Below are 12,516 nucleotides of genomic sequence, written 5' to 3' on the forward strand. Positions count from 1 at the left end.
GAATTAATCACTGGAGATTTGGCTGCTGAATGACCGGGGGCCATTTTTTCCGCGATTTGGCACTACGTCGCTTTAACTGACAATTGCGTGGTCATGCGTCCATGTTGCACCCAAACAAAATTTACGTCCTTTTTTTATCCCACAAATAGAGCTTTCTTCTGGTATTATTTGATAACCTCTGCATTTTTTTTTTTTTTTTGCGCTGTAAACAAAAAAAAGAGCGATCATTTTGGAAAAAAAATACACATTGGCTATAATAAATAGCCCCATTTTTATTTTTTATTTTTTAAAAAGCTACTTTTTTTTCCTCAGTTTAGGCCGAGCGTATTCTTCTACATATTTTTGGTAAAGAAAAAAAAAATTGCAATAATCGTTTATTGATTGGTTTTTGCAAAAGCTATAATGTCTACAAAATAGAGGATAGATTTATGGCATTTTTATTATTATATTTTTTTTACTAGTAATGTGATTTTTTTCAGGACTGCGACATTACGGTACAATTTTGACACCATTTTGGGACCATTGTCATTTTATACAGCGATCAGTGCTATAAAAATGCACTGATTCCTGTGTAAATGTCACTGGCAGGGAAGGGGTTAACACTAGGGGGAGATCAAGGGGGTTAAGTGTGTTCCCTGGCAGGCGATTCTAACTGAAGGGGGGGGGGACTGACTAGAGGAAATGATGGATCGTGGTTCCTAGCTAATAGGAACACACGATCTGTCACTCCTCTCGAGAACAGAACAGGGATTTGTGTGTTTACATACACACACTTCCGCGTTCTGTCCCTTGTGCTCGCGATCGCTCGTGGCCGGCGGTCATCGTGACTGGTGGTCACGAGCATCGGTATCCCCGCAGTGCAGCGGGTGCGTGCGCGTGCCTCCGGCGGCACACACCTGCTATCCCGATCAAGAAGTGCCAGACAAAGCCTGGTCTTCAAGCGATTAGATTCCATGATGGCTGCATCAGTTAAACGAAAGAGCTCCAGCCTAAACAAAAAAAAACTATCTCCACCTATCTGAAGCCGCTTGGTTGATGACTCCAGAGTATCCTCAGGACATGTTCCACCTAGGTCATGCAAGCATTGATTTACTACATGGCAGCCATGTTTTGTTTTCTTTAGCTCCTCCCACCCAGAGAGAGACTACCAGAGGAGGGTTGGTAGATCACCCATAGTCTATGGAAAGCTTCCCAGCCTATCATATATAGAAATGGTGTGAATTGACAGGTGAATGGAGATGGCTAGATGGTGACAGAATATATATCTGAAGGTTCCTGAAGTCACCTGTCCTGCCTCGTAACTAAATTCTGTCTTTTCAGGGAACAGCACTTTTCAGAGCTTCTGTACCTACGACTTGTATGACCCTGATGGACATCTCTTGTATGAGGCCATTGAGCGGCAGGAATGTTGTGGCCCCCGTTTGGATTTAATGGTTAACAGCACTCAGGGATATAATGTCCTAAATCTCCTCGTGCCTTCCAATTTCTGCAACTGGGACACCGAGGTAAGCCCGAAACGAGATGAAAACTGATGGTGGATGGCAATATGAACTTGTCTCATACCAGTCCTCCAAGTCTGTCCTTGAAGATGGGGATCTCTAAGTTTTCTGAGATACAAGGCACAGACCTCATGGACTATGGGGGGGGGGGGGGGGGGTATACGACATGGACCTCTAAAGCTGAGAAAACAGAAGACATGGACCTCTAGTACTGGTTAGACACGATACATGAACCACCAAACCTGGGGGAAGATACAAGGTATACACCACTAGAACTGGGGAGAGACAAGGCATGGACCTCTACAACTGGGGGCAAGGCATAGACCTCTAGGACTGTGAAGATACAAGACTTGGACCTCTAGGACTGGTGAGCTACAAGACAGGAACCTCTAGGACTGGTGAGATACAAGACATTAACCTCCCGGTCTGGGGAGATCCAATACATAAACCACTAGAAGTGGGGTAAGATGCAAGGTATACGTCACTAAGATTGGGTAGATAGGAGGTATGGGCCTCTAGGACCGGGAGATACCATATATAAACCACTGGAAGTGGGGTGGGATACAAAGCATCACCACTAGGACTGGGGAGATACAAGATATCAAGCTCTAGGACTGCAGAGATATGAGACATGGGCCTCTAGGACTAGGGAGATACCATATATAAACCACTGGAATTTGGGTAAGATACATGGCATCACCACTAAGACCGGGGAGATACAAGGGATGGACCTTAGGACTGGTGAGATTAGAGGCTTGGACCTCTAAGACTGGGAACATACAAGGTATGTGCCTCTAGGACTGGGGAGATACCATATACAAGGAATACACCACTTGGACTGGGGAGATACAAGGCATGTACCTTTAAGACTGGTGGGATACAAGACATGGACCTTTATAACGGGGTAGATATAGACATGGACCTTTAGGACTGGGGAGATACAATGCATAAACCAATAGAACTGGAGAAAGACAGAAGGCACACCATACTATAAGGATATGCAATTAGCGGACCTCCAGCTGTTGCAAAACTACAAGTCCCATCGTGCCTCTGCCTCTGGGTGTCATGCTTGTGGCTATCAGAGTCTTGCTATGCCTCATGGGACTTGTAGTTCTGCAACAGCTGAAGGTCCACTAATTGCATATCCCTGCCATACTAGAACTAGGAAGAGACAAGGCATGGGCCTCTATGACTAGGAAGATACAGAGCATGGACCTTTAGGATTGGGAAGATACAATACATAAGCCACTAATACTGGCAACATACAAGGCACCCACCACTGAGGATGATGGGGGAGACAAAGCATGGGCCTTTAAAATTGGGGAGATACAATTGCACAAACTACTGGGTCTAGTGGGATACGAGGCATATGGACTCTAGGACCAAAAGACAAGATATAGACCACTAGGATCAAGGAGGGATAATAGAGAACTAGAAGTGAGGGGGTGCTACTCAGACCACTAACACTGGGATCCATGGGGGGGGGCGGGGGGTGAATGGTGGACAATCTGATCGGAGAGAGATAAGGTTCAATCTACGGGGGAGATATACATAGCACAAAATCGCATATTAAGAACTTCCAGGACTAGAGAGATACAAAGCATGGTCTACTAGTTCTGGGTAGATGGTGCTATCAGAACTGGTAGTATACAGAACACAGAGCACAGATCACTAGGACTAAGCTGCTACAGGACAAAGATCTCTAGGAATGGTGAAATACAACAAACACAGACATCTAGGACTGGTGACACCCCACTTTACTATTGAAACCCAGACCATCAATGACTGGTGAAGGACCCACCGCTCAGTCCCTATTCACACAATGGAGGTTTGGTTGAGCTGACTCAGGTGAACATTTACATCATGACCATTCATTATTATAGTTGCAGGTCTCCAGTTCCACTGGTGAGCTCCTCGGCTACATAGACAAAACGTGGGCAAGTTTCTCTTCAGCCTTCGACATCTCAGACCCGTCGGGACTTATTTATCTTAAAGTCAAAGGTCCAGGATGGGGCGAAAGTTTTATGTCTGATACCTATTATCAGGTAGGTCTCCCACCCAAAATGCTGTGAAATTATTTTGTCTCTGATCCAGGATACTCTAGGGTAGGGTGACCAGACGTCCCCCGGTTTCCAGGGACAGTCCCTGTTTTGAGTGCACTGTCCCCGGAGCCTGTGTGTCCCCGGATTTGTCCCCGGATTCAGGGGTGGTGCCCATACCCATTTCTGACAGCCTAACCGGACATGCAGCAGTGTGACCATGGGTCCAGCACAGACAGTGATTCGGGGGCACCGGGGCATATGGCCGCAGGGAGAGTGAGTGGAGCTGTCAAATTGAAGCTCTGATGACGGGGATGGGCGGGGCTGATGTGCGTTGCTCCGCCCCTTTGTCAGACAACCCAGTACATAGACAAACAGCTTTTCGGCAGGATATCGGCGTTTAGTGGGCGGGAAGAACATCAATGTGATTTTTGGCCTGTCGGAATTGCGTGCACACGATCGGAATTTCCGATAGAATGTTTTTCCGTCTGGAAAATTGAGAACCTGCTATCAATTTTTGGCTGGCGGGAAATTTGGACAGCTGAATTCCGATGGCGCATACACACGGTCGCATTTTCCCATGAAAAGCTCTCATCTGTCTTTTTCTGTCAGGAATTCCGATCGTGTGTACGCGGCATTACACTCTCCGTCCCCCTCTACAAATCTCTGTATCACTGCTAAGCTCCACCCACTATTTAACCCTTTACTGACTGATCTGGTTAATGTTTCCCATTTTCTATTACATTATTATTATATTACCATCCTATGCATTAAAGTGAAAACATTTCTTCTAGTGACCAGCCCCTCCCCCCTCCCCCCACCCCACCGTTTTACTCACCTGAGCCCTGGAATTTCCCACGGCAGAGACGCGCTCTTCCTCCTTCTCGGTTCTTGATTGGATAGATTGATAGCAACGCAGCCATCGGCTCCCGCTGCTGTCAAATAAATCCAATGATGCGGGTGCCGGAGGGCGGGGCCGAGTCATACATTTGGCGCCTATGGACGCAAATGGTGGACTCGGAGAGTGCTCCTCCTAAGGGGGGTTATACAATGCGGGGAGGAGCCACAAGAGCCGCTGAGGGACCCCGGAAGTCGAGGATCAGGGGCCACTCTGTGCAAAACAAACTGCATAGTGGATATGTTTGTTATTTTATAATAAATATAAAAAAATTAAAAACAAAGCCTTACAATCACTTTAATTGAGTCTGAGCAATAGTCCAATTGCATCCATTAATCTGAGCCGGTCCTATTCCCTCACCTATGTAGCACTGACCCCCGAAGGAGCGGCTGATTATTTTTGGGCTTACCGTTACCTTCTCCTCCTCGTTGCTCGTCTAGGGGGTTCCCCGAGGTTGATGGCCCAATAAACTGTAGAGACCGACACTTGAATCCACTTTAGGGATTTTTATTTTCAAAGTGTTGAACAGAACTCAGTCTCTCAGTAGGGAATAGAGGGTACGGGTAGTAAAGCTCAGGTACTCTTAGAACTGCTAATACTTGAATGTCTCTCTTTATACAATCCAGGGAATAGCCATTCGCAACTGGATGTTACAACTATCGGCTAAATCCCCTCAGGGCCGTCTTTAAGGCAGGGAAAAGGGGGCAGCTGCCCTGGGCCCTGTCATTGTTGAGGGGCCCAAAGCAGCTGCCTCATACTTGCCAACTATCCCAGTTTAAATTCCCTCGTCCCTTGAAGTTTTAGTCCTGTGCTGTGTCCCGATATCTCAGTGTGAAGTGCTGCTAATAATGCTGCTCAGCTCTGCCCTATTGTTGTGTACAGATGACTCACCTGCAGACCCTGTGTTTACATGGAAATAACCGGCATTCATATCTAAATAGCGGTGGCATTACTAAGTAAATAACTGTGGCTGGCGTCATTGATATTTAAATAAAGGTGGCATTCTTATGTAAATAGCGGTGGCATTACTAAGTAAATAGCTACGGCCGGCGTCATGGATATGTAAATAAAGGTGACATTTATATGTGTATCATGCTCCCCTGCAGTGAGGAGATGATGTGTTGTAACCTCTAGCAACCAATCAGTGAGCAGTATTACTATACAGTAATTTCTAGCAACCAATTAACAAGCAGAAATCGTTTGCTGTAACCTCTAGCAACTAATCCGTGAGCCGTAATGTGTGCTGTAACCTCTAGCAACCAGTCATTAAGCAGTAATGATATGCTGTAACCACTGGCAACCAATCGCAATTGCTGCCTGATCTGATACAGTAAACTGATTTTAAGTCTAGCTGCTCTTGTATGTCTCAGAGCAGGTAGAGAGTGGAATTGCATGGGGGGGGCCCCAAGAAAGTTTTTCGCCCATGGTCCAATCAATATTAAAGACGGCCCTGAATCCACTTTTTGTGGATTTAGCAACCGACGGGTGATTCAAAAAAGCGCAGTCTCTGCCACAGACTTGGTTGTAACTGAAGGATGAAACTAGGAACTCTCGTACGGTACCAGTATCTTGCAGCCGGTCCGGCAATACCGTAAGAATGCGGATTCACCTTGGTGTCCTTTCCAGCTTAGCCTCCAGGCTCTTGCCGAGCAGTCAGCCTCGTGCATGGCTCTCTTCTGTAGAATCCTCCCCTGGTTTGCGTTTTCAGTCGCTGGGCCTCTCCAAACCCGAGACGGCAACGGACCACCTCGGAACCCTCCTTCCAGTTACTGTGCCTCGGGCTAGCCAAGACTTGGAAATGGATGGATCCGCACCTCAGGCCATGGAGGCCTCTGGGGGCTGGTCAGGAGGACCAGGAGCATGGTGTCAGAACAGACTTATGGACCGGAACCCAGAACCACATGACCTCAGCACCTTAAGTACCCTCTCCCGGAATATACAGCGAGACAACGCACCCACTGATTGGCTCAGAGAGAGAGATTGGCACCCAATGCGTCCAACCAGACTGCGTTCCAATGCCTGCCAAAGGTGACACCCACACCTATGACCAGGCAGGACATAGTACAGTCCAGCCAAACTGATGCTGAGACCACAATTTACTGTAATTAACCCCAAAACCCAACTATAGTCTTAGGAACATTTAAATTGGCAAAAACATAGCGCATGCTCTTCAGGAGGCCGGCACTACTCCTATAATAACATTAAAGTGGCTGTAAACCCTTACAACACACTTTGACCTACAGGTAAGCCTAGATTAAGGCTTACCTGAAGGTCCAAGAAATATCTCCTAAACCTATATGGTTTAGGAGATATTTGCCCGAAGACAGGCACATGCACCGTAGACAGCGGCGCGCAGGCGCACTGAGCGCGGCATCGTCAACGACGAAGATGCGCATGCACGGGAGTGACGTCATCGCCGGCTTCGCCGAATGACAGCGGCGGAGCGGCGAGACCCACCGAGAAGATGGATGCGGTGGACTACAGGGGACAGCGGTGACTTCGCTGGCTCCTGTGTCAGGTAAGTGACACATAATGGACTACTATGCGATGCGATGCGATGCGATGCATAGTAGTCCATTATGCTTTGCCTTTGCAGGGAACGAAAGAGGAAGTAAACTCATCAGGGTTTACTTCCTCTTTAAGCCTTGGTTCACACTTGTGCAATCACGGACATTGCATGTGATTCCCACCGCATTGCTGTACACATCACATGCGATTTCTGTGCAACTGTATGGCTGAAATTCCAAAACATTTACACCAGAATAGTGCAGGACTCTTTTTTTTTTTTTTGGTCCACGCTGGAATCGGATCGCATGGGAGTTGACACCCAATGCGATCCGATTCCTGTACTATTTCACAGTTCACACTGCAATCTGCAAACCAATCTGGGTGAGTCGTTAGCTTTCTATTGACACCCGCAGTGGTTCGCAGATGTCAGTTTGAACCGTCTGTGATTCAGGTGTAATGCGGGAACCCACACAGGATTTCCCACATCACACCAGTGTGAACCCAGGCTAAATCATTTCACTATATTTCTATTTGTTGTTAAATTTTTTTTCATAATTTTTAAAACATTTTTTTCAATGGATATTTAATATAATTGTAGCGCCGGCTCCTGAAGAGCATGCGCTATGTGTTTTTGAAATTTAATGTTAAATCTAAACCGCAGTTTGGCTTGGGTTTGATTGCTTCAAATTTTGACCTCAGCATCAGTCTGACTAGACTACTAGGTGTTCCACCTGGCCATGGGGGGGCGCTGTCACTTCTGGCAGGCATGGTAGCACAGTCTAGTTGGGTGCTTTAAAGGGGTTGTAAAGGTTTGTTTTTTATTTTCTAAATAGGTTCCTCTAAGCTAGTGCATTGTTGGTTCACTTACCTTTTCCTTCGATTTCCCTTCGAAATGTTTTTTTTCTTTGTCTGAATATCTCACTTCCTGTTTCTCCTCAGTAAACTTCTCACCATCATCCGAGCTGGTGGTTAGTCAGCCAGACCAGCTTACTGAACAGCTTACTGAGGAGGAACAGGAAGTGAGAAATTCAGACAAAGAAAACAAAGAAAAAAAAACATTTATAAGGGAAATTGAAGGAAAAGATAAGTGACCCAACAGTGCACTAGCTTAAAGGAACCTATTTAGAAAATAAAAAACAAACCTTTACAACCCCTTTAAGGTTACTTTCTCTCTGAGTCAGCCCAGTGGGAGTGTCACTCTTGTTGTGCCTTCTGGGAGAGGCTATTCTCTGGATTTATTCAAAGCAGTGGGTTCTGCTTAGCTGTAGCAATGCAATGTCTCCAACCCTGAACAACCTGATGCTTTAGAATTTAGAAGAAATTAGAATTTGAAGCAGCACCAATCATGAGGGTTGACTCCTGATTGGCAGTGATAAGGAGAGCTGTCTCCTGATTGGAGGAGGTGTGATACCCAGAATTGCCTGCTGAGAGCCGGCGAGAGGAGACCTGACGCTGGAACAGGGGGAGGAGACCTTGACATTTTACGAGTACAGATCTACAATAATTACTGTTAGCATGCTTGTTTGTTTTTATTTTTTAATGTGACCCTTCCCTCCTCCTCTTCCAGGTGATATCAGGTGATAAAACGGCACAAATTGGGGTCATCACACGGGTGTGGAGGGGATTCTTCAAGGAGATGTTCATCAACAAGGACACCTACATCATCAGCTTCCCTCAGGACCTCCATGTCACGGTGAAAGCCATGTTGGTGGCATGCACCCTGTTCATTGTGAGTTTGAGTCTGGAGAGGACACAGCGGGGAGTACACGCAGATGTCTTTTAATGCATCCCAAAAGGCGGGAATAGAAAGAGAACACTAAAGTTTTCCTATATATTATTAGAATGTCATTTTTTTTTGTAAACCTGGGGGCACGCCTTACTTTGTGGCTCCAGGTCCACATACAGTCAATAGAAAGCGCAGGGGTCAGGAGGGGATGGACCAGGAAGTCCTGTTGTCATTGATGATGTCTAATAGAGCAATGTAATTCTGAGAATTGGAGCCACTCTGAGAAATACCTTGAGATGGTAATGTGGGGAGGGGATGCTGGGACCTCCTTACAAGCTAAGCTAGCCCATGAGTTTCCTTTACTCCACAGTTGTCAGTCTCTGCCTATTTTCATCCACTTTATGTGGAAGCCAACGCCAGTCCAGGGGTCCTCCTTTATCAGGGCTCTATACCAGTGTTTCTAAACTCCAGTCCTCCAGGTGCCCCAACAGGTCATGTTTTGAGGACTTCCCTCATATGAAACAGCTGGGGTGATTACTAAGGCATTAAAACTTGGGCGGCACAGTGGTGTAGTGGTTAGCACTCTCACCTAGCAGTCCTAGAAGTCCTGTTGTCATTGATGATGTCTAATAGAGCAATGTAATTCTGAGAATTGGAGCCACTCTGAGAAATACCTTGAGATGGTAATGTGGGGAGGGGATGCTGGGACCTCCTTACAAGCTAAGCTAGCCCATGAGTTTCCTTTACTCCACAGTTGTCAGTCTCTGCCTATTTTCATCCACTTTATGTGGAAGCCAACGCCAGTCCAGGGGTCCTCCTTTATCAGGGCTCTATACCAGTGTTTCTAAACTCCAGTCCTCCAGGTGCCCCAACAGGTCATGTTTTGAGGACTTCCCTCATATGAAACAGCTGGGGTGATTACTAAGGCATTAAAACTTGGGCGGCACAGTGGTGTAGTGGTTAGCACTCTCACCTAGCAGTAAAAAGGGTCGCTGGTTCAAATCCCAACCACGACACTACCTGCCTGGAGTTTGCATGTTCTCCCTGTGCCTCCGTGGGTTTCCTCCGGGTACTCCGGTTTCCTCCCACACTCCAAAGACATGCAGGTAGGTTAATTGGCTTCTGTCCAAAATTGGCCCTAGTATATGAATGGGGACCTTGGATTGTGGGCTCCTTGAGGGTAGGGACCGATGTGAGTGTGCAATGTACAGGGATAGGGACAATTGTAGACACTCACTCAGGTTGAACTGGATGGACTGGTGTCTTTATTCAACCTTACTAACTATGAAAACTGATCAAATCATCTGTGCAAAATAATGGAAAGTCTGAAAACATGGCCTTGAGGACTGGAGTTGAGAAACCCTGCTCTATACAATGGAAGAACTCAGTCTAGGCTCAACTCCAACGTGGTCTGGGGGGGGCTCCAGGGGTCCCTCTTCATTGCCCAAACCCAAAAAGATCCCCTCCCTATCAGGTTCTATACACTAGAAGAACTCGGTCTAGAATCAAGCCAATGCAGTATGGGAGCACCAGGCGTTCCTCTTTGTCAGGGCTTTATCCACTAGAAAGAAATCAGTCTGGGCTAGAGGCCAGCAAGGTCCAGGTGGCTTCAGAGGTCCTCCTTCATCGGGGCTTTATACACTGGAAGAACTCAGACTGGACTTGAAGCCAATGCAGTCTGGGGGCTACTGGGGGTCACTCTTCATCAGGGCTCTATACACTAAAAGAAACCAGTTTGGCCAACAAGATCCAATGGGCTTCAGGGATCCCCCTTCATAAGGGATATTTACACTGGAGGAACTCAGTCCAGGCTTGAAGCCAACATGATTTGGAGGCTATAGGGGTCCCCCCATCATCAGGGCTCCATAAACTGAAATAACTTAGTCTGGACATAAAGCCAATGCAGTCAGGGGGCTCCAGAGGCCCCTCTTCATTAGGGCTCTATACACTGAAAGAACTCAGTCTGGGCTCAATGCAAACATAGTTTGGGGATCCATGGGTCCCTCTTCATGAGGGCCCTATACACCAAAATAACTAATTCGGGACTCAAAGCCAATGTGGTCCTGGGGTCCCCCTTCATGTGGGCTTTATACATTCAAATAGTTCCATTTGGGCTCAAAAGCAATGTGGTCCGAAGTTTCCAGGTAGACTTGTGCACAACGGAAAGTTTTGGTTTGTTGTCATTCGTAAAATTCATCGTTTCGTTCTGTTATACACGTTATGTTACGTTAATACGTTTTCAGATAATTCGTTATTATTCGTAGAGTGTCGAATTCATTCGTTCGTATTCGTTGAAATTCGCTATTTATGTATGTATAGGCATTCGTGATAATGATTCGTAGTTTGGAAAGTTGTTTGTTTATTGAATCTTTTAACACATACAAATACAATACAACACCCTTCTAACTCAGTTCTCAGGAATGCACTTTGCCAGTAATCCATCCTCCGGCACAAAATTAATTAGCTGATTGGACTATAAGATTTACTTTGAGCTGACCTTTTGTTTCATTAGATCTTTAAAGAATTACTGAATCATGTTGAATTCATTCGAATTCATTCGTTATATTCCTTTCGCATTCGTTGTTATTCGTTATTTTTTTATTTGGACATTCGGATGCAAAATTCGCCCGAATTTCGATTCATTACGAAACAAATTGCACAAGCCTAGTTCCAGGGATCCCTCTTCATTTTCATTGGAGCTCTATACATTAGAAGACTTAAAACAGTGTTCCAGCCGCAAAAAGTCAGCAGCTACAAACACTGTAGCTGCTGACTTTTAATAAGGACACTTACCTGCGCAGAGAGCCCGCAATGTCACCCCCCGAGGCCGATACATCCATCGGATCGGGTGCAGTTGCCGACATTCTAATTAAGGGATGCCGGCAGTGGAGCCTTGCAGCTTCAGTGTCCCGACTCCTACTGCGCCTTGTGAATGGCCGGCTGTCTTCTGGGACACACACAGTTCCCAGAAGGCAACGGGGTGAAGGAGGAAATGACGCCGTGGGCCTTGGCCGAGGTAGGAAGGAAGTACACTCAGTACTTCACATAAGGTAAGTAAAAAAAATAATTATCAAAAAACCAGTGGTGGAAGTGTGGTCATTCCTTTAATAACAACTAGTAAAATAGGGTGGAACTCCACTTTAAGTCTGATCTTAAAGCCAACGTGTCTGGGGGCTCCTTCAGGAGGGCTTTATACAATAGAAGATCTCAGCCTGGGCTAGAGGTTAAGGTGGTCCTGGGGGCTTCCAGGGATCCCTCTTCATCAGGGATCTTTACATTGAAAGAGCGTGGACTTGAAGCAAGCACTAGAGCGGGGGGTCAGCAACCTGTAGATCATGGATAGGTGACTTATAGATTGTGGTCTGGGCTTGTTCTTCCGCCATTCCAGAGCACCAAACAGAGTGCAATGCAGAGGGACTACGTGCAAAGTTGGAGGTGTAGTAGGGAGCAAGAACCGAATAAGCGGATGCCTCCTCTGTAGTGCCGGCTCCTGTCCCATGCGGAGTAATACCAACTGCACTCCACCTCTTATCCCGGCTAGCGGTCTCCAGAGTGGTGCCAGCAGCAGGAAAGAAGAGATCTTCAGTTCAGTGTGAAGCAATACACTGAGCATAATAGTATAGGAAAGCTTTCACACTAAGGTGCTGCGGCTTAACCCCACACCCTGGGTGCAGTGCAGTGTACCTGCATTATCCTGCAGGTTTTTTTGTACTTAGCCATAGACTTCTATTATATTCTGCAGGTGTGGTGCACTATCTGAAAGGACTCTCAGGAGTTTTTGTGAGCTTTCAGAAAGTGCACCACAGCTGCAGGATATAATAGAAGTCTATGGCAAAGCGCAACTAA

At 46.4% G+C, this 12,516-nt stretch overlaps 1 protein-coding gene across 2 annotated transcripts in view; it reads left to right on the forward strand.

Annotated features, from left to right (window-relative positions):
• The window catches only part of LOC143981431 (phospholipid scramblase 3-like), a 31,130-nt gene that overhangs the window by 13,335 nt on the left and 5,279 nt on the right, over positions 1-12,516 (forward strand). For both annotated transcript variants that reach the window (XM_077479265.1, XM_077479264.1), the window contains exons 5-7: positions 1,321-1,505; positions 3,383-3,544; positions 8,512-8,673. In XM_077479265.1, coding sequence (XP_077335391.1) covers positions 1,321-1,505; positions 3,383-3,544; positions 8,512-8,673 — 509 coding nt within the window. The remainder of the gene's footprint in view (positions 1-1,320; positions 1,506-3,382; positions 3,545-8,511; positions 8,674-12,516) is intronic.

The sequence above is a fragment of the Lithobates pipiens genome, unplaced genomic scaffold (assembly GCF_037356315.1).
Source record: "Lithobates pipiens isolate NorthernLeopardFrog02 unplaced genomic scaffold, aLitPip1_a1.2 Scaffold_157, whole genome shotgun sequence".
Lineage (NCBI taxonomy): Eukaryota > Metazoa > Chordata > Amphibia > Anura > Ranidae > Lithobates > Lithobates pipiens.